Source organism: Eulemur rufifrons, chromosome 19, assembly GCF_041146395.1.
Source record: "Eulemur rufifrons isolate Redbay chromosome 19, OSU_ERuf_1, whole genome shotgun sequence".
Lineage (NCBI taxonomy): Eukaryota > Metazoa > Chordata > Mammalia > Primates > Lemuridae > Eulemur > Eulemur rufifrons.
This window is the reverse complement of record NC_091001.1, coordinates 94,136,283-94,163,671: the sequence shown is the minus strand read 5'-3', so window position 1 is coordinate 94,163,671 and position 27,389 is coordinate 94,136,283. Positions and strand designations below refer to the sequence as shown.

Below are 27,389 nucleotides of genomic sequence, written 5' to 3'. Positions count from 1 at the left end.
ACCTGCTAACCAGGAGGGACTGCCTGACAGCTCTTTCTTCGCTCCTGACTGTTTCCATTTCAGCAGCAAGGCTCATGGCCGTGCAGCCTCTGCCCTCTGGAGAAATATGGTAAGATGGCCGAGGCAGGAAAACTCACCCGCCCTCTGATAAGGAAAAGACTCCGGGAAGCCTTTGGAGGACCTCAGAGGCCCGTCACTTAGGCTGTGTGATTCCTGCACAGCAATGATGAAAAGTCCTATTTCCTCTGTCCCCCGTGCCCACCCCGACCCGAGCTGTCCATCCTGGCCGCCTCTTTCTCACTCCCCATCTTCCTGTTTCTTGGTGTAGCTGGAACCTGTTGGCCAGAAGACAACACAGCATAATTTTGAAAATGAGATCACTATCACGTGTCCGAGCCAGGTAGAGTGAAAAGTGTGTCCTTCCACCGCCTCCGACTGAAGCCACTTCTCCAGGTCCCAGCTCCCGTCAGCCTTCTCGGTTCATCGCATTCTAGGCCCTCACCCCCGCTCCACCTGTGTCCACCTGCCCACCCCATTTTACACTCCAGGCTAACGGCCCCAAATGCCCCATGTGGTTGGGCTAAGAGGGACAGTGGCCCCAGAGCACTCCTTGGTCTCTGCACGGCTAGGGGCCCTAGCACATGTCTGGGCTGGACACAGCCTTCCAGGCAGTCATGAGACACATGGCACGTCCAGCTCTCATGCTGAAGGCTGGGACAGGGGAGAACTTCAAGCACAGTTGGGACAGAAGGATCCTCTGTCTTCGTGTAGCCACTGCCTCTGTGAGCACGTGGGCAGAGCGAGGAACCGAGGAACCGAGACCTGGAATGCTGTATGGCTGGGCTGGGGGCGGGGGCGGTAAATTGGCAGCTGGAGCTAGCAAAGCAGATGTGAACGAGGAAGGACACGCAGAACAAGCCCCCATTTTCACAAAAGTTGTCAGGAAGGTTCTTAGAGCTCTGCAGCTGTCATCTTCACCTTGTAAATCCCTCTGAGGGGTCCTGGGCCAGGCTGATGTGAGGCAGGCCCCAAAGCATCTGACTTTCCTGACCTGGGCAGGAAGGGCCCAGGCCGCTGCACGGTGGGGCAGGTGTGGGGTGGTGAGGGATCCTGGGGAGTGGAGACGTGGGCTTTTACCAGCAAAAAGAGAGGCAGTGTTGGGGGTGCTGGGTGGAGAAAGGGAGGTCACACAGCCATCCCAGCTAGCAGGGTGGGAGCGGGAAGGGCAGGCATGCACAGTACTGGGAGCTGCTGAAGGGTTTATGCACATTCTCAGTGTGGGTCAGATTGCAGAGAAGGCCCCCCCACCCACCTTCATCCTGGTGGGCATCAGCCTGGCAAGGAGAGGCTGGGCTCGGGAGCACAGAGCAGGGCGGCTGGAGGTGTTATGCCAGGCACAGGCGTGTCGAGGGTCGGCAGGCAGGGAAGCCGCCGAACTTGCTGCTGTTGCTCATTGTTCCTCCCCCACCCGTCAGGTCTGGCCGTTTCTGAGCACCTACAAGAACAGCGTGCAGGTACCTGCCTTTTGCTTCCTTTTGGCTTGCCAGGCAATGCGGTGGGCAGTCCCTGAGCTGGGACTGGCCCAACAGGGCGGAGTGGGAAAGTGGGCAGGAGTTCTGGATGGGCACGAAGACCATCCACAAGCCCACACCTGCAGACAGGGGGAGGGCAGAGTTCACGCCACTGATGACAGCTTGGGGGGGCATCCAGCCAGTCATATCCCAGCTTGCTCAGGATATCAGTGAGGATGACCATCCTCCATACAGCTGGTGCAGAGGCAGGGGTGGTGGGGGTCGGGGTCCTTGTGTTGATGCCCCAATTCTTGCATTGGCTGATGGGGGTCTGAACTAGGTTAGCAGATCTCAACCTGGCTGATGTTCCAAATCACCTAGGGAACCTCATCACAGGCCCTTTAGAGGCCCCTCCTGAGGAATAGGACCCAGGAATCTGTATTTTTAGGGCTCTCTGGGTGAGTCAGAGAGCCTCTCTGGTCCCTTTCAACACTGAGATTTTGGAATTCATTCTGTGCCCACAGGGTCATGGGACTTGGCTGCCGTGCAGGGACAGGGCCCCTTCTGCCTCGACCCCCACCTCAGGTAAGCCCCTTATGACGCACCAGGACCCAGGGCCCCTCCCCAAGGACTTACACATAGTGGGTTCACTGACGAGAGTTCTCATGCACTGGCTAAGTGGCAGTATTGACCAGTACTTGCTAGGATGAGTCCCTGCATTGCCCTGCTCTGGCCTGTGGTGGCATCATGCCCAGCGGACACCAATGTGTCTGGGGCCAGGAGCTGTGCCCTTCTGCTTCAGCCTCTCAGACGGAGCACAAGCAGAAGAGCCACGTGAGCTCACCCCTTGGGTGGCTCAGCCCTGTGGCATGGAGAAGCTCAGAGCTGGGGGCTGGGCTGGAGAGGCCCAAGAAGACACTAGCTCTGGAGGTCATCTGTGTGGCCCCAGGCTCTGTAGCCTGTAGCAGGGCCTGATAGGTTCCCTGGGCTCTTCAGAAGAGACCTGGGAGGAGGGAAAGGCCTGCCATGATTATTCATCAGATGCTTGGTGGAAATTTAGAACCCAACTGTAAACGCGCTGCACCTCACGCCCTACGCCTCATCTCAGGGGGTCTGGTGCCCATCTGGTTTGTGCTCAGGCATGGCTGGCATCTCATGTGACCACTGGCACTAACGTGGTGGGCTCCTACTCTGCCCTCCCTTCCTTCCTTCCTTCCTTCCTTCTTTCTGTCTCTCCACCTTCTCTCTCCCTCCCTCCCTCTCTGTACCTCTCTCTCCCTGTAGGCCTAGGATTGGTTTATTGTGTCTCTTATGGGGAAAGTGTCTCATCTAACCTCTGTCTCCATGACACTATGCGTGCCCAGTCCTGAATGGCCCAAATGCACATGCAGATCGTGTTTCTGCTCTTGCTTTGAAGCAAGAAGCACTAGACTGACTGCACCTTCCCTCCTGCAGACTCAAGTGTGTCCACTTGTCTTTCCAGTGCACGCCCTGAGACCTGCAGATATCCAAGTTGTGGCTGCTCTGGGGGATTCTCTGACCGTAAGGACGCTTGGTCCCTGGGTGGATTGGGGGTGGCTGGGCCAGTTCCAGGTCCCAGTCCTCCTAACAGGCCTGCACTGCTGTCCTCTGCATTATCTTGCCCCCTCTCCTGGCTCTGTCAATCCAAGAGCATGGCAATGATTTGATTTTGCAGCCACCTTCTCAAGCAGGTGTCCAGGGGAAATCTTTTTCAGGAGTGAACTGAATTGTCTCAGATGGGGGGTGGAGGTTGAACACCTAATAATTTTTAACGTACAAAAAAATATGTCATTTTGCCTCAAAATTCTTCTAGACCTGCCTGTGTGGGTGCTCTTTTCCATTCGGGTTCTGCACTATGCTCAGCTCGGACCCTCGCCTCTGTCTCCTCTTTGCCTCTGCACGGAAAGCAGCAAAGATGCCTTGGTTGTGGATAAGGCTCTGCTCCTAACTTCCGAGAATCAGGGCTGTTCTACTATCCCAGATCACCACTTCCCAGCAGCACTTCTAAGGCCTTGAGAATACCTTACAGAATGCTCTGGAGGGAAAGAGGAGAAATGTGAAATTTATGAGAAATCTGTCCGCTGCGGTTGCTCGAGTCAGTGAGCTTATAAAGAACTCGGGAGGATAACGCCGGGGAGGGTATTAACAGTCTCTCACATTTGTAAAGCACTTGAGAGTTGTCAAAGCAGTTTTTACAGCTTTGATCTGATTTCCTCCCCAAAACACCCCTGTGGGATGAGCTAGGCAAGTTCTTAGCTCAGGGAGGAGGCAGCCGAGAGTGGGGCAAGGCACACAGCTGGGAAGGAGCATCGAAGACGGAGAGCCCAGGGCTCCTGGCTCCCCGGTCTGGGGCTCTGCTCCTGCCACCGTGAGCGCATTTGGAACCAGCTCGTTGGAAGCCCTGCACGTTCACAGCCTCCTTTTTCTCTGACTTGCTGATTGTCCTGTGCACTTTGCTATGTTTTCTAAGGCTGGCAATGGAATTGGATCGAAACCAGGCGACCTCCTCGATGTCACCACACAGTATCGGGGACTGTCGTTTAGGTAATGTTAATCTTTGACCTTCCCCAGGGTTCACCCCCAGAGACTGGGTGTGGGGAGAAGGGAGGGTTGTCTTCTATAAATGCATAAATTGCAAAGATCAAAGACTTGGTCTGGAAGGGGCTTTCGGAAGGAAAACTTATATGTTTCTGTAAAACGTGAACATTTGGTGGGTCAAAAGGATATTTTACTGTTGATAATCTTTTTTTTTTAATTGTGCAGAGGGTTCTTATCAAACTCCTGTGTCAGCAAATCCAACATGAAATGCACGTGACAAGCACCAAATCCCTGACTCTTCACTTGTCTGCGTGTGTGTGTGTGCCCGTGTAGATGCCCCCGCGTCTCTGTTTACTGTCGTGTGTATTTATTCACGTCGTCCTGTGCTCGCACCTCTGCCTTTACGTGTCCGTACACATCTGCACAGAAAACCTCCAAAACCCAACGCACACTTTAGGAGGACACAACTGAGACAAAAGTCACAATCAACAGGCGTCCCTGAGCCCCTCCCGTGCGCGGGCACAGTGCGAGGAGTTGAGGGGGTGGGTGAGGGAGAGACAGCAAAGCATATGCTCAATGGGCAAGTGCCAGGTAAAAACAGAACTACCTGAGTACCACTGGAGTGTGGAAGAGGAGTACCCAACCCGCCGCGAGGGCTGGGAAGCTTCCCAGAGAAGGTGGTGCCCAGCTGTGTTGAAAGATTAGCAGTTAGACAAGAGTTAAGGGGGAAAGCGCATCCCCGATGCAGGACTGGAAAAGCCGGGCTGTGGCAGGCGAGCAGTGGCGTGTGGGTGTTCTCAAGTTTCTTTCCTAATAAAGTTTGTGTTTATGGAGGCTTCAAAGTAACTGGTGAGTAGCTCAGAATTTGTTACCTGGGAAAACGACTAGAACAAAGCCGGCCTGGAGAGGGCAGAGTGCTAACGAGCGGTCGGGCGCCAGGAGAACACCTTTGCCGCCTCCGTCCTCCTCAGTGTGACTTCATTGGAAGTATCTGCCCTAAGAAAGTGAGAGGGAGCAGAGTAGGGGTGGTCAGGACTGTGACAGCTCTCTGGCCAGACCTGAGGAGAGTCCAGGTGCCATCATCACTAGCCTGTAGCCACCCACAGCGAGGACCCAGGGCGTCCGTAGCATGAGGACATCGCCCCCACCCTGAGAGCTGAGCAGATGCCTTCCCGCCCTGAGGTCCCCACGTTTCCACCTGTCCGTGACCAGGAAGGTGGTCTTTACCGGGCTGCCACATAACAAAATAGAGCTTCCCTTGCCACCCTGCCCCTGATGTTACTGAGCCTACAGGAAAAAGAAAGACGGGGGCGGCGGGGAGAGAAAGAAAGCAGAGCTCATTACAATCAAGAAAAACATGAGGTTGTGGCAGCTGCGCTTAGTCTTAGCTAAAGAGGGCAATGACCTCACCCCACAGTGTGGGAAAATAAAGTAGACAAACCACACAGCAGGTGACAGAGAAAGCTGTACCTGGTGGGAACAACCTGGGGAAGGGAGGTGATCTGCCCAAGTTTACCCCAGTTCAGCTAGTGGTTGCTGTTACTCAGATTCAAACAGGCAATCTTATGCTTCTCTCTGCAGCAACGGGAAAATTCAGCCATTGTTCTGTTTCTTCCTACAAGGGAAGTCCGTTAAGGCCTGATGTCTGAATCTTCCAGCACTAACGCAAGGCCTCAGGTTCAGTGGCTGCTGTCACTTTGAAGCCTTAATCTATCCTAAATGTTTCAAACATCTGCCCAAAATGTTAAAGCTGGAAGCTGTAGGGCAGAGTCTGACAGATAGTTTGACACTTGGTAGAATATGTAGACTAGTGTTTTCTCAAAGTATGTTCCGTGAAACATTAGTTTCATACAGGTTCCTGAAGAAGGGAAAATCTTTCGTATTTCTTGGGAAGCATTACTTACTGTATCCTTCCTCTGGGGAAGTCACATGCATATTAGCATATTAAAGGCTCTGAGAAGCCCTGCAATGAAGAAATCCGTTTAAATTTTATCTGTTTAATCCAGTGTTTTCCTTAATTCCAGAACTTTCTTTGTTCATAATACCTATTAACATTCCCTGGGAAATGTCCATGTAGTAGTCTCATCTGAGAAAAGCAATTTCTAAAGCCATTAAAGCTTCTAGATTAGAAAAAATCAGGCAATTAGTAAGAACACAGGGCAGCGCAGTGGCTCACGCCTGTAGTCCTAGCACTCTGGGAGGCCGAGGTGGGAGGATCGTCTAAGGCCAGGAGTTCGAGACCAGCCTGAGCAAGATTGAGACCCCGTCTCTACTAAAAATAGAAAGTAGTGGTGGCGTGCGCCTCTAGTCCCAGCTACTCAGGAGGCTGAGGCAGGAGGATTGCTTGAGCCCAGGAGTTTGAGCTTGCGATGATCTACTATGATGATCCTACTGCACTCTACCCAGGGCAACAGAGTGAGACTCTGTCTCAAATAAATAAATATATATATGTGTATATATATATGTAATTTGAGCCTCTTTCCCCAGAGAAACAAAGTGGAAAGGGCGCACCTTGTGGAGTTAGACAGGGAAAAGTGGATCCAGGATTCTCAGGGGGCGGGTGGCTGTGAGCAGGACCTGCAGAAGAGGTTTGGCTGTGAATATTCCAAGGTCTCTTGATCGGTGAGACTATACTAGTGCCAGTTTCTAGCTTTAGCGAGCTAAACGATGTGGCAGGCCCTGGGTCTTTGAAGCGTTGCCTTTCCTTCCATTGAAATATTTGCTTGTTTGGGATCATTCAAAGGACCAAAATAAAATTTACTTATCAAAAAATGTATTTCTCTGTTTTATTAATTAGGAGTTTGATCTCGCATTATTGAAACTCCTTCAACAAATGTTATTGAGCGTCTACTCCATTTTTCTGTACACTGCAGGTAACAACAGATAAAGCTCAGCCGTTGAGCTCATGGTGTTATACAAGTTATACTCATCTGAAGGATCTGACATAGACTACCTGTTTTATGTGGGTCTGTTTCATGTTTCACATAGTTCTGATTTTAAAAATGAAGGTTTAAATATTTTTGCTCTTTCCTATTTGTATAATCCTCTTTTTTCTCCTAGAAATTTTCACTCTAAAATGAAGTCAGGGAGACATTTTCATAGCCTGTTCATCTTGACCAGCCACCACATTTGTTTTAAAACAAAGACACCTTTAAGCAAGAAATGACAATAGGAAGTACTTGATGTGTGTGTTTACGTATGTCTCTGTGTTTATGTTTATATTTTTATTGAAGGAGAAAAGGAGGCAGAGTTAGAACCCAGTGATTGGAGGAGAGGTACAGATTTATAGTTTCTTTTCAAATGTAAAATGTTCTGATTTGGTGCCTTTAGTCCAGAAAAAGAAGGATGAGGAAGCAGCTAAAGCAGCAGCTTTATGCGGAGTTGGACAAGAACCAGAAGCTCAAACAAATGCCCAACCCCTGGGCACGTTAGGTTCAGACATGTGATGGGAAGTGGGCAGGACTTGCTCCAGCTGCTTCCTCTCCCCCACCTGGGCTGCTTGCTGAGTCTCTGACTCAAGCCCTGGCCCACGCTGGCAGGGAGCTGTCAACTGCATTCCAAGCATTCCACGAACAAAGAATGACTAGGACTGATTCATGGCCTGTCCTTTAGAAGTCTCCACTGGGGGACTGGATGCTAAGGCTGTGTTCTTAAAATCTATTGGCCTGGAATAATCTGGGATTGAGGAGAGAGGTACAGAAGCAAAATAACAGTAAATACTATATATGTAAACATCAGATTTTGTTAAATAGAAATACTTCTTCCTTCCTCTGTGTTGTACTCAATTTAAACTGATAGGAACAGATACTACACATGATCTTAGCCAGGAAGCTGAGAAGCCATATGTTGTACTCAATTTAAAGTCATGAAAGGAAACAAAATCTTTAGAGTGTGTGCCTTGAGGTTAGATTAGATGAAAATTAGATGGGGCATTGCAAGGCAGTGTGAGGCCACCCCCTGCCCAGAACATTCCATCAGCATTTGCCCAACTGCTGAACAGAGAAGATCTTATCTGTTTTCTAAAGGTTTCCAGCTCAAGCTGGGCTTTAGTTACTTTTAGCAAGTTAATTAACCTCTGTGTACCTCAGTTTCTTACTCTGTAAAGTAGAGATAGTCACATCAATGTCATGGGCTTGTTGAGATATAACTAATATAGAGAATCTAGTCCATGGCTGGGCGCATGGCATATACTCAGCTGAGTGTTCTCCCTCTTGATCTGATGAAGAAAAGAAACAGCTCTCTTGCCTTCAAATGCTGGATTTGAGGGAAACCAATCTGTCGGGGAATTCAAAATTTTCTCAGGATTCCTCAAACACAAAGAGACGGGTCTCGCACACCAAGAAGGTGCTGCCAGCCACTGAGAAAGGTGGCGGCTGCTCTTTTGTAAAGCTTGTGTATTAATTCAGTCCATCTCTCTCACTCTCTGCTTGCTCACTCCCTACAGTGCAGGAGGGGACGGCTCCCTGGAGAACGTGACCACCTTACCTAGTGAGTAGCCACCAGGGGCTTGAGTCTGTCTATTCATTCCGTCTGACCCCCAGGCCTCCTGAGAGGGCCTCCCAGCTAAGGAGCAAATGTCACCTCCCTACGGACCTCTGTTGAAGTAGGAGGGGGCAGGCTGTGGACAGACAGCCAAAGGGGATGGAATAAATACTGGACTTGGAGCCTGGAGGCCTGGTTCAAGCCCTGGCCCTCTATGTGCTGGTCAGGTGACCCAGAGCAAGTTACCAAACATTCTGAGCCTCAGGTTCTTCCAGTTGGCCCAGGGAGTGCTGAGAAATTAGATAGTAACCCTTCACTGCACTGTGGATTATATAAAAATATATTTATCTTTTACATGCAAGTAAAAGGCTTTTATTGCCTTAGCCCACCCTGTCAACAGGTGATGTCAACTCAGAGAGGCCCCACCTTCTGTCGGGCACACACACTGCCTCCCTGCCCCTCCCCGGGAAGCTTGAGGACGATAACACAGCCCACTCTGGGGACCTTAGACCCACGGTACCAGAAAAGACATCCTGGACTTCTGTCCTGAGCTCTTTGTGTCTCGTTTACCCCCTCCTCTTCCAGATATCCTTCGAGAGTTTAACAGAAACCTCACAGGCTACGCAGTGGGCACGGGCGATGCCAATGACACGAATGCATTCTTCAATCAAGCCGTTTCCGGAGCGAAGGCAGAGTATGCGGTGGGAGACACACAGTTCCCCCTTAAGATCACAAAACCGACCTCTATGTGCAAAGGGGACCTTATCCATTTGCAGCAATGATTTGAGAGACTCAGGCCACCCCTCCTTCCTGCCGCCCCTGTGACTAAGGTCATCATGGGGAGGCTAGAGAGGCTGTGGCCTTGGAAAGGTGTGTTGCCCCTACAGCTTCAACTCCTGGCCTTGCTTTCACGTGCAGCATGATCTAATAATTGGACTAACCGACTAACTTTATCCAATTCTTAAAACTTACCACAGCACAACCGTGCTAGAGAGATCCACCCTCCCAAGAACCTCACAAGTGGCAACTCCCCTCCCCCCACCCCAAAATCAGGGAGGGACCAAACAAACGGACAGGCAAGTTTTTGGCTTTAGAGGCCTCTGCAGCAACAAGTCGTGTCCTCTCCCTGGCCCCGTTATGGCACTAACAAGAGAGGGAAGTGGGGAGCCCAGCATCGTGGGGTGGTCTCCTTATTCCACGAAGCAGCTGGCTCAGCCACTTGAGCTTTTGTCACATTGTCATCTTCTTGTTCAGGCCACACCCTTCTGGATGATGGGTATGGTCCCCAGACCTGCTCACTCAGCCTGGGAAGACTCTTCCTGGTAATAGAAACAGCTTGGGACAGATGGCCCCACCACCATGTCCTAAGAGAGCACTGTGCTGTGGATCTATCTGACCTAGGCTTATAACAGGGGCCTGAACAAGTGGGGAGCTCAGATGCCTGACACCTATTCCTGCCATGCATTATAAACCCAGGCATGTGCAGAGAATATATTTATTCCCTACCTCTTTCTGAAAGCATCTAAATAAATTTACCAAAAATAACATAAATAACAGGTATATAAGAGAAAAATCACAGCCATTGGGGGAAACAACTACGTCAATATGAACAATTTCATGGTTATTATGTTTGGTATCAAACCCTCAGCTTCCTGGCAGCCAGGGCAAAAAGAGGAAGCACGTTAAATTTCATGTTAATTTCAAGTCTAATTTCAGGATCTAGACTAGTCTTCCAAAAGAGATCAATGATTTCTTACCCTGGAACCCTAAAAGATCTTTTGGATGTGGAGTTCTAGAAGGAGACCATGAGCAACAGATATAGTTGGCAGTTACCTTCAACTATAGCCTTAGGACAGACACATGATTGGCTTTTTGAATGATTATTTGTTGTAATATCTCTCCAGAAGAGGCAAGTAGCTTCTGCTCTCTGAGCCTCAGGGTCTCTGCCAGCTTGTGCAGTGGATATGATGCCATAGAAGCCTCTAGTTCAGGCTCTTTAGGAGAAAAACTATAGACACTACTCCTCAACAGACTGTTTTTTTTCTTTTTCTCAGGGATCTCACGAGGCAAGTCCAGACTGTGGTGCAGAAGATGAAAGATGACCACGTGAGTCAGACTGATGGTTATTTCTAAACATTTTTTATCCCACTAAAGTCCCAAATGGAATAGTCCATGATGAAAAGCAGTGAGCCCCTTGTCATTAGAGGCATTCAAGCAGGGGTAGGGCAGCCCCTGTCAGAGGTCCTCTGGAGGAGATGATGTCAATGGGGAGAGGTTTGTTGCTGGTCCTAGTGACCTTGCGAGTCCCTCCTAAAGCAAAGATTCTGTGGTCTGTAAATAAACCTCTAAAATTCCTTCAGCTCTAAGATTCTGTTATTTCAAGTGGGCAAGGAAGTCCTGGAGGGTTGAATGGATTCCCTAGAGCCGTGGTGTTTTCATGTGTTTGTTGGAAATTACCAAGCGTTTTCTTCTGTCCATGTAGAGAGTAAATTTTTATGAAGACTGGAAGGTCATCACCGTGCTGATCGGAGCCAATGATTTATGTGACTTCTGCACAGATTCGGTAATGGGGGCGGGTCCCGGCCTGCTCATTGTTCCTGACTTTGACTGGTCAGGAACAATGGGCCCGTTCCTGAGAACAGGAAGATCCTCTCTCAGAACAGTTCCTAGAACCAACCCCAGGATTATCCAACTGCACCTATGTCTACACACATACGCACACACCTCTCACACACGCACACTTACCCCACTACCCTCAGGTCCTTGGCACCATCTCCACGTCGCAGGTGGTAAGGTAGCAGGTGACAGGTATAGGGTGCCTCTACTGTCTTACACTCCTGAGAACTGTGAAAGAGAAGAAACTGTAGAGCTGAAGCAGCTGGAAGGAGGGCTCTCCACTCTCTGCTCCTGAACTAAAGCTCTGGATGAAGGTTCCATTCTTCTGTGTGGCCCACCTTTGACAACAGCGGTAGTCAACTGGCCCTCTCAGATTCTGACACGATGAACTGGCCGCAGGTGGAGGCCAGAGGGAGAACGAGTCCTTGGGATCAGAGCCAGAAGCGATGCCTATAACTGCCCCATTGCCCTCTCACCCTAACCAGTTCCTCTTCTCCCTCCCTCCTGTCTCCTTCCAGAATCTGTATTCTGCAGCCAACTTTTTTGACCATCTCCGTAATGCCTTGGACATCCTACATAGAGAGGTGGGCGGGGGCTCCCCCAGCTGGTAACAGCTCAACCGTGGTGAGGGTGAAGGTGGGTGGGGGAGAGAATGGTGGAAGTTCCCCCTCCCCTCAAGGAGAGAGCCAAGGATAGGGCTCCTTCCCTTTCCAAAGGTTGGGGTCTACCCCCAGGGAAGCCTCATTCCATTCAGAATCAGCCCAGAAGGATCTCGGGTCTGAAGAAGAGGAGGCAGTTTATTGTCTAATCGTACCCCCTCCACTACCTGGGACATTCCTTGGTGGCGGCAGCCAGGTGACCCCAGCTGGACACTGCATTGTGAGCCACAGGGTGTGTCAAGAGCAAACCTCTGTCTGGTCTTGCACCCAGCAATGTGTCCAACTGCCGCCACCGCCATCCCTGGTGAGGATAAGCTGCACTGCTGCCCAGGAGGGCGCACATTGACCACCAGTGCTCTGCGGCATGGCTGAGTCTCCACACCTGCTCAGCAGAGATAGGTCAGGGTGGTCTGGAAGGAACTGGTCAAGGGCTAATGGCCTGGCTAGCAGGTCACCTTCTCACCAAATTTAAAGCTAATGTATTTGGGCTCACCAAATGATGGCTTAATAGAGCTGACCTCTTAGCATTAACTGTCCCACTCCAGGAGGTGCCTTTCCCACTGCAGCCCATGTGGGTGGCACCCAGTGGGGTTGTGTGATGCACGGCCTGCAGGGCCCCACGCGGTAGCCCTGTACAGACTCCTGCCCAGAACTCAACTCAGACCGACTGAGCTGGGGCTCTAAAGGGGCCCTCTGGCCAGTACCCACTTCTCGGGGCCCTAAGGCAGCCTGAGGAAGAAGCCCCTGGATCCCTCTCTCATCTGTAGCCTTGCCCTTAGGTACCCAGAGCCCTGGTCAACCTCGTGGACTTCATGGACCCCAGCGTCATCCGTCAGGTGTTCCTGGGAAACCCAGACAGATGCCCAGTGCAGCAGGCCAGGTAGGCTGGTTCCGGCTCGCCCCAGGCTGGATGCCCTCACCTCACCTCCTGGTCCGGCCCACGTGCAGCAGTGACTCCCCAGGGTCTGGGTGACTTGGTGTGTCCACGTGTCCAAGTCTGTAAAGGAGGACTTGAGCCAGAACCATGCCCTTTTGGGAGGTTGGAGCTGCGATTCCCCCCTTGACTCCCCCTCATGCGACCTCAAGGTGCCAGGCAGGATCTTCTGTGACACAGGGGAGCCATGGAGGGGAGAGGTTGAGGCTGGGACAAGGCTGGTCACCTGGACCATGAGCAGGGGCCACATATGGGGTTGTACACACATGTGGCTAGACTGCACCAGAAAGCGAGGAGAGGAGGAGACACAGGGTTTGGTTACCTTTATGGGGGAAGAAGAGAATTGGGAGGGACACAAGTAACTGCAAACTGGGAACATTTTGTTTCTTCAACTGAGTGTTAGGTACGTGGGTATGTATTTTATTATTTATACCTTAACATGCACCTGTTTATTTAACAAACCTTACAGAACTTACTGTGTACCAGGCACTGTTTTAAGTGCTTTAGAGATAATCTCTCTTTTAACAATAAGTGCATTTTATGACTGTGAAATAACTCACGATAACAGGGGACACAGTAGGGCACTAGTGTGAACGGAGGAGGGATCCGAGGGCGTGAGCATCAGAGGCCCCAAAATGCCAGCTCCAATACCAGAGGGTGAATTTCATATTATTTTTTAACTGGACATTGAACTTTCACTGCCTGAATTCATCTGCTCAGCATAGCCTGTTGCAGGCCAGCGCCTGCCAACCGATGCCTGTCTGTGTTAATATGAGAGGGTCTCACTCACACCAGGTCCCTCCCCTGGGACTTTCCCCAGTACCCATGTCAGGGCACATGTGCTCCCAAACCAGGGCTCAAGGGGGAGCCGCTCCTCCCCCACCCCACCCCCGGCAGCCAAGACCAGCCCCTGACCAGAGATTCGGCTCTAGGTGCCCCTGCCTCCCTCTCTTTGTGCAGCGTTTTGTGTAACTGCGTTCTGACCCCGCGGGAGAACTCCCAAGAGCTGGCCAGGTTGGAGGCCTTCAGCAGAGCCTACAAGGTGAGACCCAGAAGGGCGCCATTCTGTGTCCTCTCCTCCCCAATTCTCCCTCGTACACATGGCCCAAAATCCCTCTGGGGGGTACACAGAGAAGGAAAAGCTATTCAGGGCTTGTGGGGAGACATCGCCCACCCTGGGTCCCTTCCTCTGCCCCACCTGGTTGAGGGGCCTCAGGTGCCCTGGTTGGAGTCATCCCAGTGGGACCCAGGTGGCAAAGGCCTTGTTCCTGAGCTACCCTGGGAGGCTTCACCCCAGCTCCTGGCCAGTAGCCCCGGATGCCCCGTGAGACCACCTTGCCTTACCCTGCTCCCGGAGGCCCAGCTGCCCCCTTTACCCCGACCGCCACATTCCCGTCTGCCTCCGAAGGCAGGCCACAGAGGGGAATTTGCAGGTCTGGAGGCTGGGGGCCTCTGGGGACTCTCCCCAGGTTTTTATTCCTTGTGGGACTTCCTGTCTAGCCCTCAGAGATTGCAATCCACTTAAAACCAAAACAAAAAGGTGGCTCAACCTGTTTCTCAATTCTCTGGAAAGGGATTCGTCATCAGGTGTGTTTGTGTTCTCCAGGGATGAGCTGAGGTGGCCCCGTGTCCAGGGGATATGGGGGCTGGGGCACTGCCCACCATCCCTGCCCTTGCCCCCCTGGGCACACAGCCCACCCAGGGTCTGTGCTGACAGTCCCCGTGCGTGTCCTCAGAGCAGCACGCGTGAGCTGGTGGAGTCGGGCCGCTACGACACGCGGGAGGACTTCTCTGTGGTGCTGCAGCCTTTCTTCCACGACGTCCTGGTCCCCGTCCTGGCGGTACGTCCTCTACCCTCGCCCGTGGGCTGCTGGAGGGGAGAGCCTGTCGTGGGGCCTCAGAGGAGGAAACTCAAGGCAGAAATACCAAGTGCTTCCGCGTGTGAATAAAACGGGAAGACGGAGCTCTCCAGACGCTGTTTTGGCGAGTGCAGGCTCCTTGAATGCCCGAGCTGTGTTCCCAGAGGCAGCCAGGTGTGGGGCGCCCCATTACTCCTGATAGCAGCCCCACCGTAGCGTGCACCTGTTTCATGCCAGGCAATGGGCTTCCCATAGACAAAACCATCCCAACTACCTTTGGAGGTATTAATATTATCACCTGCATGGAATAGAGGTGCAGAGATGTGAAGTATACTTCCTAAGATCGTAGGGGAAATAACAGGACAGCCCGTAGTTGAACACGTCCAACTCCAGTTTATTAACTTACTGCCACACATGGTCTTTCCTGCATGTGACACTGCAGTTATAAGGGAGGGTTCTCGCCATCCTCTGCTCTGTCTGGTCATGCCCTCTGCCTGGCACTTCCACTCTGAGCAGAAGGTCCATGAGTGAACCAGGTGAGGACTGGGGTCTGTCCCCCCAGGGCCTCCATCCCACGGGCCTCACCGACCTGGAGGGACAGCAGCTTTGTGTGCCCCCAAGTGCCTCAAGAGGGAAGAGGATGGAGAACAGGGCACCCTGCCCGGGTTTCAGCCCTGCCCAGCCCTGCCCCGAGGCTTGGCTGCGTTCTCCCCACCGGGACCAGCAGGCTGAGGAGAAGCTTTTCCCTGCTGGCTGGCCAAGGCTCTCTCATGGACGAGTGTCTCTCTCTGTCATCCATGGCATGGGCATTATGTGGAATGTGCCTAAAAATAAATATAGCATATTTTTTTTTATTAAATAAGGGAGAATTGGGGGTCAGATAGGAGGGCAGGGAGTTGGGGTCACCCAAAGCTACTCACTTGGGAGATGGCTCTGATCTCCCTCTTAAGGTGATTGGGCCCTGGAGGGGCCAGTGACCTGGAGCACTCCTGGGGAGGAGGGCGTGTTGTGGGCAGTCCCGGGGGCCGGGATACTTGGCTGTGGCTCCCTCTGGACCAATAGGATCCTGGAGAAATATATTTGTGTCTTTCAGGATGGGCGCCCGGATACATCCTTCTTCGCCCCAGACTGCATCCACCCGAGTCAGCAATTCCACTCCCAGCTCTCCAGGGCCCTTTGGGTCAATATGGTAAAATAAGTGTGGCATCCCTGGCTCCCTGGGGTTCTAGTCTAGAGTGAAGCACCAGTCGCTATGGATTGTAGCCTTTCTCTTGGCTTCCCTTTGCAGCAAGGCTGAGAGAGCAGTGGCTGGCGCATCTGTAGAAGGCCATAGAATAGGAAATACAGAGTCCTTAAGAGTGTGCTCAGCCTGAGTTCCACAGCACCCTCTCCTCGGTGCTTTGAACCACGAGGAGGGACTCTCCACAGAAAAATGCAAGGCAGAAACCCCGCATGCATTCACTATTTCCTATGCTGGGCAGTTTAAGCCACGTTATCTCCATTAAAGCCTCTCTACAGCCCTGCTAGGGATGGACTATGAGTTTCTGAGGAAGGTGACTCCCAGAGAAGCTAAGTGACTGGCCCCATAGCCCACAGCTGGCAGTGGCCAGAGCCAGGGGTGGACACAAACCCCCTGAAATCGAGTTCCGAGCTTTCCCCACGGGACGCAGCCAGGGGATGTTCACTTCAGCAGAAACAGATTAGCACGCCCATGGCTCTCTTTTCTTCCTGATCAGCTGGAACCACTCGGAAGCAAAGCGGACACCCTGGACCTGACAGCAGAGATCCCCCTGACCTGCCCCACGCAGGTGAGAGGTTCCTCCCCAGAAACCTGGGCTCAGAGCTCGGCCTCCTCCTTTGTCCTCCCCCACAGCTTCCTGTGCCCACCTCCACCCTGTACTGAGCCGTGAGGATGGACTTTGGAGGACGCGGGGCTGGGGAAGGGCAGAGAGTGCAGCAGCTGTTGTTTCTCTGGGGATGAGGGAGGGGCCTGAGCCTCTGCCAAGGGAGAGGGTCCCGGGGAGACAGGCAGGTTCATGACGGTGGCACCCAAGCAGCCAGAAGCCTGGCAGGAAGGCTCGCTTTCGCGGCCGAGTTTGGGGCCGATGGAAAAGCCCCACTGCAGGCTGGAGGCCTAGCAAGGCACCAGGCAGGCTCAGAAGCTGGGATTAGAGGTGGTAGAGCCCACATTGGGGAGATTCCATGAGGAGAGGGTCACAGAGGGGAGCAGCAAAGGGCACAGCCCAGAGCATGTGGAGGAGGGACCCAGAGGACGGGCCTTTGAGGACACAGCAGCTCAGGGCTCCTTTTAAGGAGGAATATGTGAGTGTTGTTAAGCTTGATTTCAGGCATCAGGGTGGGGGCAGGTTCATGTTCCCATTGCCTCCAGCTCCTGTTTTTTGGTCCTGCCTTATGGCTTTTTACCCAAATAAGGCCTAAGGCCAGAGAGCCCTCTGCGGCAATAAAAGCAGAGGGCCTGACCCGATCTGGGAGGCTGGGTTTCCCTCTAGGATGGGCTGTGTCACCCTTTCCCACCCTGCTGGCTGGGGAATGGACCTGCAGCTCCCCCCTGTGACTGCTGGGGCTCCTGAGAGAGAGGGCACACCCACCCACCCCCTGCTCCCTGCCTGCTGCCCTCCCCACCCCAGTCTCAGGCCCAGGCTGTCTTGTGCACCACCAACCTCATCAGGAGAGCAAGATGGCAGGAAGAGGGATGGGGACGGGAAGATAGTGGTCACAGAGGGCTCAGTTTCTGGGTCAAGCACTTGGAGCAAAGGAGATAGATTACGTGACAACAGCACAACATGGATGCCTCTAGGCATGATGGTCAGATGCTGGCCAAGAGGTTGGGGTGAGGCCCTAGGGCCCCTAGTGTGCCAGGTGTAAACCCTGTATCTGCCATATCCTGAGATGCCCAGGGAGTTCCAGGGGAGGAGCCAGGGCAACTTGGGTAGTGGGGGCATTTGGGAACTCAAGGCAGTGACTACAAACCATAGTGCAGACATTTCGATATTTTAACAACCTGTATGGCCACACTGAGTATCAGTCATAGAGGGCCCTCTCTACACTGCCCGCTCCCCTTCTGTTATATCATAAAAGTAATAACCCCGACCAGCAGCCATCGTTTGTGCTTTCTCCCATCAAGCACGTATTAAGAACCAAGTTGGAGCCTGGGCACTGGGTCAGGGAGAGCCCAGTAACCATCAAGGCAGCCTCTGCCACTCCCTGCCCCCCACCCGGCAGGGAGCCCCAAATGGGTGGTGCTCCACCCAGCACAGCCAGCCACAGTGGGCTCAGCTCCTCCCTTCTGCACAGAGCCCGCTGTAGCCACTGTGAGTAGAGGAGAGCAAACCCAGCCTCCTGGAACCCCAGAGCCCAGCCCAGGAGAAGCTGTTGCTAAGCAACCCTGGAGCCATTCTAAAAGGGTCCATCTGCTGGCCAGCCCCACTTCACTGCATTCTGAGCATCCTGCGTTCCTCAGGCCCCATCTGCTCCCTCCCATGTGCCTTGGAGTGATATAAAAGTCCACCAGCATCTCGGTGTGAGCAGACAGGGGCCAGGCAGCACATATTTTTGTCTTAGATGCGTCTAAACATAGAGGCAACAGGCGACAGGCAGGATGCAGGGGGGAAGGGACCATGAGCTGGAGCTTTCTCAGCCGCCTCCCTTCTCCCCCTCACCCCCAAACTGCCAGCACCTTCTGCGTGCCAGGTAGGGCAACCTAACCCGACTCTGTGGATTTCTGTTGTACTTGCAGTTTGGACAAATTATTTTACAGCCAGAGTTTTATTATTTTGATTTATATAGTTTATCGCTGCTCTGTGGACTGGTCTGTTCTCCCTCCCCTGCCTTAATCGGCTCTCTGCCCACTCCTTCCCTGACCCCAGGGCAGCTGGTTGAACCAACGTCTGCAAGACCACCTGGTCATTTTTCAGCTTTTTGTCTTCCTGACCTCTCGGAGTGTTTGTCCAAGCTAATCTCCTCCTCCTCGAAACTCATTCCTCCCTGGCTTTGTGGTCACAAAGCCACCTGGACCCTTCTAGTCTCTTTTAATGAGCCTGCTTCCTTCTCTCAGGTTTGAGAATGTGGCCATTCTGGAACCTTCATCTTTCAGTCCTGTTCTCCCTCCCCACACCCCTCACCCTGAGTTGTATCCATTTCCAGGATCTCTTGTGGAATCTCTTTGCACTGGAGTCCGCAGTCTCTCAATCTATGTCTTCATTTCTCCTTTCCCCAACTCCAATCCTGTATTTCCAACTCTTAAAATACATCTCCCCATGGAAGCTCTGTGTGGTGTGAGGGTACCCCAAAGGCAGATTGGCTGTAGGGTTGGGGATGCCAGAGAAAGAGGCGGGTGGCTGCATCCTGCCTTTTCTCATGAGAAAAAGCAGATGTTTGTTGAGTTCCCTTAAACTTACTTTATTTTTGAACAGCATTTCTATGTTGAATTACATACAGGAGACATTATTATCTTTTTAATGCTCAGAGCTTCTAAATCTAATCCTGCCCTGACCCCATCACTGCCTCAAACTCAACATTCATTTGAAAAATAAATTTTTGAGCAAGGAATGTCTCAATAGGAACTAAATACTTGTCTTCCCAAACTTGTTGCTCCTAAGGACTTCCCTATTTCTGTCAACTTATCATGGTTTTCGAGTTCTATGGGCAAGACAAGTCAGGCACCCTAGCTGATAGGATTCTCCCCTGTGCCCCTCCTACCTGTCCTCTTCCCGGTCCCACTGCCGCCACCGGGGCTCAGATCCCGGTCTCCGTGTGTGTTAAAGGTTAACTAGTCCCACCTTCCTATCCTAACACAACAGAGAATTATATAACCTTAGGATCTCAGTGGGGAGGGCCTCAGACCTCTATGTGTGCAGTTTCTCATGTAATAGTGGAATCTTCTACCACGTCCCACCCCAGACATGCCTGCAGCCTCTGCTTAAATGTCTATGCTCTCTTAAGGGAGCTTTTCAAACTGCCAAGTGGCTACCCACTAACAGGTTGAGAAATCAACGTAGGGGAAGAACCAGCACTGTTTGAATGGAATGGGATAGAATATACCACGAAGCCTCACGAAATACCACTGCCGCTACTGTGAGTCCTCTCGGCCGCTTATGCAGACCTGACTGCCATCCCCGTCTCACGTGGGTGTTTCTGCTCCGAATGTGGCCCCCTTTACGTTGGTGACCGTACACCCAGTTGGATCCAACCAGCACAGCACAGGAGCAAATCCCCCCTCCTTCCCTCTCGAGCATTTCACCTAGTAATGCAGCCAGGATGCTTGTGACTTTGTCCCATGGCCACTGACTCACATCAGGTAGCTGTCTGGGCTCTGCCTCCCCAGACAGTCCCCACCATCTTTGCACAGCTGGAACTACCAGAACGGTTCCTTGTATTGGCACTCGGTTGGCTTCGCTTTCTGCTCGCTGGTGTTCCAAACCTAACCATCAAGAGCCAGTCAGACTAAACTGAATCCCTCTTGCATGTCATCTGCTTGACTCCGGGCCTTTAAACCGTCTGACTCATGCCTGCACCGAGTGATTATGGTCAATAAACCTGGCTGAAAACAAGCCCCCGATCACCCCAGCCCGCCTGTCTGCAGCAACCCTAGACGGTTCTTATTGTTCCTGCCCTCGCCTCTCTCCCCTCTGCATTCCAGGGTCTCCTTGACCTTTGACCCTCATAGCTTGTCTCTACTTTCCAACGCATGGATCCTATGATCAAATAATTGGATGAAATAGACCATCCAGATTCACTCTCAGCACCCCCAAAAGGGCAGGCTTTGTCTCTGCCCTCTGGTTCTTCCCATGGCGGTCACTCTGGGACTAGCGCTAGCCCCTAGACCCTAAGCCCCATCGGGACTCCTTTGAAGCAGGGGAAGGATAATAACGAGCATCTCCCCGCCACCCCAGTCTTGTCTCTGAGGACCACACATCTCCAGGTCTTGCTGCAGTTCCTCAGCAACATCTGTACTTACTGGACACCCTATTCTCAGGTGCTTCTCCCAGCTCCCCCACACCTGACCGGGGAGAGACCTCTTTGCATCCTCCCTCATCCTGGCACTAGGACAGTGTTCAGGTATCTACAGAATGTCCCAGATTGCCCCATCTGAGGGCGAATGCTCAGGGGATGCTGAACATTAACCTGAGATGAGCCCGGTTAGCCACATAGATGTGCTGTCGTGAGCCCACTCCCCTCTTACGCTGCCATAGACTGCCTACGGCTCACTTCCTGCTCTTGGGGCTGGGTGCTGCTCCGTGAAAGATGTCCCATTTCAGAAAGGAATGCTGAGGCTCAGAGGAAAGGGCAGACTTGCTGGGGGCTGAGAGCTTTGTGCATGTGGACTTTGTCCTCCCAGTGACTGCTGAGTCCCCTCTTTCTCTCCCTCTTTGACCAACAGGGTCTCTGTTGGCCTGAGTCCAGTGTGAGGAACGGACCCAGGCAAGAGGCCAGTCAGGTCTGGCCCCAGCTCTGCACTCACCACTTGCTCCCTAACCTGGCACAGGGCCCTTCCCCACCTGGGGCCTCAGTTCTTCCTCATCTGTAAAGCGAGGGCATTTGGGTGTTGCAAAGTCTATAGTGCAGGCAGGAACATGACTGTGTGCATGGGGTCAGGCAGGAGACAAGAGGAAGTGGTATGGCCAGAACTGGAGAGAGCACACCCCTTCTGAGAGCATCAGGAGATCCTCCCCCTCCTCCCCCTTCTCTCCCTCCTCCCCCTTCTCTCCCTCCTCCCCCTTCTCTCTCTCCTCCCCCTTCTCTCCCTCCTCCCTGTTCTCCTCCACCATGTGGGCCAAAATAAAGTAAAACAAAACATCTCTTTGCTGTGTTCAGCCCATGGACAATTGGTTTTTAACCCTTGGAATTGATCTCTAAAGAGTCTTCCTACAAAATTCTGGTTTTCTCTTCTTATTTCCACTTTATTTCCAAATTTTCAGACTCTGGCCTTTCTCCTCCACTGAGACGTTGTGTGAGAGTGTTCACAGCCCTGGGCCTGCTTCCTGATCTCAGGCTTATCGCCGTGATCTTGCTTCACAATCATCTGCCCATTTCTCGTTAGCTCGCTTTCTCCCTGCTTCTCCTTTGTCTACTTCGTTCTTCGATTAACCCGTCACCTGCAACTGGGTGAACGTGGATTCTTGACTGGGCTTGTGTGAAAACTGTGAAATAGACAGATGAATAGGGAACAAAGAGGGTGTTTCACAAGGGGGAAAAAAGACGAAAATATAAGAAGACAACCTAAAGGGGAGAAGACACAGTTCAAAGGAGGCAGGAAAAAAAAAACAGACACACAATACATTTTTATCAACAAAAATATATTGATAATCGTAACATTTCCTGGAAGAGGGAAAAAAAATGCTGAAATGTGAACCCCTTGCCAGAGAAATTACAAAGGAAAGAAAATAGAAAAGTTTGAGGATTAGGGATGTGTTCAAAATTGCCAGGATGAAAGCGAAATCACAGAGCCCAGACTAGAATACGGATGGAACCTTTCAAAACCTTTACTGTACGTCCCTTGCCAAAGCTGTTATGTAAAACCCTCTGGGGGAATGAATGAAATTATGTTTGTACAGTTCTTTCTATTTAAGTGCTGAAGAATCATGTTAAATAAGTCGAGAGGGCAGAATTGTTAGTTCTTAACTTTCCTAAGTAAACTTCAATGCTGTCAGATAACTTCCCCTTGTGGTTTCTTTTCTTAGAATGAGCCCTTCCTGAGAACCTCCTGGAACAGTAACTACACATACCCCACCAAGCCAGCCATTGAGGTAACCCCTGACTTACATCTGCCTCTCTCGGACACAGACCATTGCCACCTGCCAGGACGTGGGTGTGGTGCAGGGTTCAGAGCGTTAGCTGAAGCAGAAATGTACCCTTCTTACGTACCAGGGACTGGAATGTACAGAAAGCCCCAGGATTGTCCTAACATGTTCTCAAGTTGCTTACCTGACGTCAGCAGCCAGCCAAAGGAAGTGCCTATGGATCGGTTTTCTTTGACCTTTGCATCCTTTGCTCGCAGGCAAGGTTTCAGATCGGATAGCTCAGCCCTTCAAGGAGAGAGCAGGGGGAGGAGGGGGCTGATGTTCTGTCGACTCCCTGGAAGGTGGAAGCTGAGTGGGAGGGAATCTCACTTCCAGGGGCTGGGCCCGAAAGGAAGCTGAGGCATATTCACGTGGGCCCACAGGCCTTGTTTGGTTCAAATTAATCATTCTAGCTCTGGGGATGCAGGGCCGTGGCTTTAGGGACCGCTACTCCAAAGATGGCCTGGAGGGTCTTAGACTCCACCAAGCCTCTCAGGCAGGCCTGGTCTCAGGTCTGCTGGCCACAGGACAGGGGCTCAGCCACCAGTTTCATTTTCACACCTGAGACTTATATTCCAGTCTTGTGCTCAGGGCTGGAGGGAATTCAGAGAATTATCAGACGTGGTCTTGACCCGGGGAAGTGAGAGCCTAATACAGTTCCACAACTACCGAGCATCTACTGTGTGCCAGAAACTATCCCAGGGCGATAGAGCAGAAAACCAGACAGATGGGTCCCAGCCCTCATGAAGCTTCCACTCTACGAGGGAGGCATCCAGTAGACAGTCTAAACATGATCACTTCAGTTGCGACGGCAGCTCTGAGGAGGTGATGTGAGAAAGGGTGCTGGGGCCGAGGGAAGTTGGCCACTCGGATGCGCTGTGCAAGCCAGGCCTCTGAGGGAGATTTGAACTGAGATATGCACAAGAAAAGACACAGCTGCATAGAGAGCAGAAACAAGACCAGGGAGCACAAAGGCTCAGAAGTGGGGCTGAACTGGGTATATATATATATATATATATATATATATATTTATTTTATTTTTTTTTTTTTGAGACAGAGTCTTACTCTGTTGCCTGGGCTAGAGTGCCATGGCATCAGCCTAGCTCACAGCAACCTCAAACTCCTGGGCTCAGGTGATCCTCCTGCCTCAGCCTCCCAAGTAGCTGGGGACTACAGGCATGTGCCACCATGCCCGGCTAATTTTTTTCTGTTTTTAGTTGTTTGGCTAATTTCTTTCTATTTTTAGTAGAGACGAGGTCTCTCTCTTGCTCAGGCTGGTCTCAAACTCCTGAGCTCAAGCGATCCTCCCGCCTTGGCCTCCCAGAGTGCTAGGATTACAGGCGTGAGCCACTGCACCCGGCCTGAGCTGGATATATTTGAGGAAGAAAAAGCAGGTCAGAGTGGCTGGGGACGTGGAGAGCGGGGAGCTGAGACCAGAGGGGTGCCCAGGGGCCAGGTCACACAGAGCCTGAACCCCTGCGTAACAGGCTAGATTCAGGTGCAGGGAGGCAAGAAGCCACTGGACTGTTGAGGAGAGACAGACATGATCTGGTTCACGTCTCTGTGAAAGATCTCCCTGACTGCTGTGTGGAGGACACTTTGGAGGTCAGCAGGAGTGACTGGGGAAAGACCTCTTGGAAGCCAGCTGACGAGACTGACCTGTATGAAATGATCAAAGAACTGGCAGATGCCAGGCTCTGGGCTACGAGCAGTAACAGCTTCCTGGCTGGGGTTATGCCATCTATAGCCTCTCTGGAGTCTCTCGGGCTCACACTAGCACCATGGAGGCTTGTCCTCATTGAACCAGTGACCAAATGCCATTGTAATTGAAATGTCAGCTGCATCTTGTCAATCAGGCATTTATTTATTTAGTCAACATTTACCGATTGGCTGCCTAAATGGAGCAGGCGCAGGGTAGACAGTGGGGGGCAGAGCGGGTCTGGACCTGCCCTCCTGGCTCTGCAGTCCCATGTGAGACAGAAGAAGTAACAATAATGTATTCCATTGGAAGAGGTTAAAAACCCGGGCCTAGAAGGGCATGTGTTTGTTTTAATAGCTTGCTACTTAAAGTGCCACAGTAATGAAATCTTGTCATCCTCAGCAACATGATGAGCCTGAAGGACATTATGTTAAGTGACCTAAGTCAGGCACAGAGATAAGTACCGAGTGTTCTCGCTCACATGTGGGAGCTAAAAAAGTTGATCTCACAGAAGTAGAGGGTAGAATAGTGGTCACCAGAGGCTGGGAAGGGTTGAGGAGGAAGGAGGATAGCCAGGGGTTGGGTAATGGGTACAAAATTACAGCTAAATACGAGGAACAAATTCTAGTGTTCTATAGCACAGTCGTGTGCCTATAGTTAAACAACAATTTATCATATATTTTCAAATAGTTAGAAGAGCAAATTTTGGATGTTCCCAACACAAAGAAATGATAAATGGTTGCAGTGATATGCTAATTACCCTGATTTGATCATTATGCATTATAAACATGTATCAAAGTATCACACTGTGCCCCACAAATATGTACACTTATGATGTCTCAATTAAAAAGAACAAAAGCAAAAATAATAATAAAGTAGCCACTGAGAGGCAACATCAACATTACCCAGGGGCTTGTTAGAAATGCAGAGTCCCAGACACCACCCCAGACCTACCGAATCAGAATTTGCAATTTAATACGATCCCAAGGGCCGGGGATGCACTGGTTTAGGATGCGGCATGTGGTTCTTCCCATGATAGGCAAGCATGCGCAAGTTCTAACCTATGCCGGCTCATCCACATGGAACGTGCTTGTCTCGGGAGGCATTTCTAATGTGCTGATGGCTCTATAACTTTTTTTTAAATTGCACATCCCCCAAGTATTTGTCATCTGCATGCAAGTATGTTCTTGATTTCAGTAAAACCTCCGAACAGTTTTACTTCTTCTTGGAAGAAGAAATCCATCAGTGTGATGAATTAAGCAATGCCTTAGAATAAACTAAATTCCACTGGACTAAGCAAATAATATTTAAAAGTAGTTTCATTTTTGCCCCTCATGATAGGGATACCTTAACAAAGCTTGTCTTCGTCATTATCTGACTGAACAGATGAGACGAACTTTTAAAGCCTCCGGCACTCAGATACCTGGAGATTTGGTCGACCTGTTGGTAGAGCCCCACTGTGTAGTCGGCACTGAGATATTTGGGACTTTGGGAAGAGATTCACTTCTCCCTCAGCTTCCTGGTACTAGTCATTTCTGTGCCCTCTGGGGCACCTGGAAAATATGCTGTGCATTACAGAGATGAGGAAAGTTGACTGAAAGTATTCAGGGTTGCTTACATTAATGTAATACACATATGAGGAATTGGTGGCTTTTAAGTTAAATATGCCAAAAGATATACAGGTTTACAGAAAAGATATATAGAAACCAGGAGCTTTGCAATTGTAAAAAGTTTGTGTTACTTTTCTAAAAATATTTTAACTAATTATTGTTTAGGTCCTTGCATTGTAATTAGTGTCAATTGGCTTGGTGCTAAACAATACCACCAAAACACACCTATAATCTCTTGTATTAGGCATCCAAGTCTTGTGTTCCTTTGGGAAACTGACTACCTGTTGTATGACTTCACTGTTTTCTCCCCTGCTTTGGGGCAGCTACTGGCTCCATTCAAGATGTAGATAGACTGGGAGGGGGAAGGCTCTGTGGGGGTGCATGTGTTGGGGTACACGCATGGTGCATGCAGTATGTGTTGTGCCTAGGATTAGGTAGACACCCATTTCTCCCCCTCTCATTTCCCTCTTATCCCCCCTACAACTAACAGTTCTTACCCTCACATGATCCCTACAGTGCTGTATTTCTAGCTTCCACCAAAAATTCCTTAGCTGGTTCTTCTTGGGCTGAAACTCACCTCCCTGCACGGTGAGTGTTGGGTGCTGTGTCTTTTCTCCTATTGATTTAGAACTGGGGCAGCGACTTCCTGTGTGTGGAGTTGAATCTTTCCAGTAGCATCCCAACCTCTGGTGAGTGAAAACATCACCCCTTCAATTAAGGGCCTTGCTGAGCATCAGGTTGGGTGGGAGACCCCATACCCTGGAGCTTTAAGGTGGTCTTGCTAATTGCCATGCAATGCAGACCAGATCCTGGGAGGCCCAGGGGAAGCTGGCCTGCAGCCACAGCCGGGCTCCCATGTGGAGGTGCACAGGACTTTCTACCAAATCCTACTTCTTATCTCTTTATGGTCCCAGTGGTAGCCCTGCAGTCCTCCCTGCCCAGTCAGGGACTGTCCTGTGCTATATGACCCCTGTGGCTGGAACTTCCCTGGACCACCCCACTGTGATCTGGCTCCTGTGGGGATGGACGATAGCCATTCAGGGCCTCAGTTGCTCCAAATGAATGGAAGAGGCAAAATTGCTAAAGCCTTAGGCTGGAAATGAGTGCAGTAGGGACCTGTGGGGCCAGGGCAGAGTTACAGCCTTGGGGTAAAGTTTATATTTTAAAAGGTAGACAGTCCCCTGCCTCCACCACAACCATCTCTCTTCTTGCCTGTCTCTCCTAGTCCATGAGCTCCGACCTGCAGACATCAAAGTAGTGGCCGCCCTGGGTGACTGGCTGACTGTGAGTACTGAGCCGTGAACCAGGGTGGGCACCTCAGAGCCAGCCAGGCCCTGTGCAGAATTGGCTCTTCCTCGGTGTGGGCTGTGCATCCAGCATGGAGCCCGCATGACTGAGGACCTGCCTGTGTCAGGCACTGAAGCACAGCCAGGATGTCCTGTCCCTCTACCTCTCCAGTCCTGCTCAAACCTCACTTCCACAGGGCCTCCCCTCAATCCCCAGGGAGAAGCAACACCCCTCCCCCTACTCCAGGCGTTCCATCCTTGCGTGATGGCCCTTGCCCAGGCCTGCCTGCCATTCTCAGGGGCCTCATCTCCATCTACCCAGACTCAAAGGGTGGCAAATCTTACCACACACTGGCCAACACCCCCCACCCTACT

General features: G+C 51.4%; 1 protein-coding gene and 1 pseudogene across 2 annotated transcripts in view; one reads left to right on the top strand and one right to left on the bottom strand.

Annotated features, from left to right (window-relative positions):
- Positions 1 to 27,389, top strand: part of PLB1 (phospholipase B1) — a 124,893-nt gene that overhangs the window by 78,354 nt on the left and 19,150 nt on the right. For both annotated transcript variants that reach the window (XM_069495155.1, XM_069495156.1), the window contains exons 29-47: positions 14 to 109; positions 329 to 400; positions 1,476 to 1,514; positions 2,036 to 2,096; positions 2,995 to 3,053; positions 4,003 to 4,076; positions 8,515 to 8,558; positions 9,138 to 9,246; positions 10,607 to 10,658; positions 11,035 to 11,115; positions 11,687 to 11,752; positions 12,607 to 12,707; positions 13,722 to 13,803; positions 14,498 to 14,602; positions 15,714 to 15,809; positions 16,357 to 16,428; positions 22,321 to 22,386; positions 26,357 to 26,417; positions 26,954 to 27,012. In XM_069495155.1, the coding sequence (XP_069351256.1) occupies positions 14 to 109; positions 329 to 400; positions 1,476 to 1,514; positions 2,036 to 2,096; positions 2,995 to 3,053; positions 4,003 to 4,076; positions 8,515 to 8,558; positions 9,138 to 9,246; positions 10,607 to 10,658; positions 11,035 to 11,115; positions 11,687 to 11,752; positions 12,607 to 12,707; positions 13,722 to 13,803; positions 14,498 to 14,602; positions 15,714 to 15,809; positions 16,357 to 16,428; positions 22,321 to 22,386; positions 26,357 to 26,417; positions 26,954 to 27,012 (1,395 nt within the window). The remainder of the gene's footprint in view (positions 1 to 13; positions 110 to 328; positions 401 to 1,475; positions 1,515 to 2,035; positions 2,097 to 2,994; positions 3,054 to 4,002; positions 4,077 to 8,514; positions 8,559 to 9,137; positions 9,247 to 10,606; positions 10,659 to 11,034; positions 11,116 to 11,686; positions 11,753 to 12,606; positions 12,708 to 13,721; positions 13,804 to 14,497; positions 14,603 to 15,713; positions 15,810 to 16,356; positions 16,429 to 22,320; positions 22,387 to 26,356; positions 26,418 to 26,953; positions 27,013 to 27,389) is intronic.
- On the bottom strand, positions 7,759 to 7,913 carry LOC138400323 (U2 spliceosomal RNA; annotated as a pseudogene).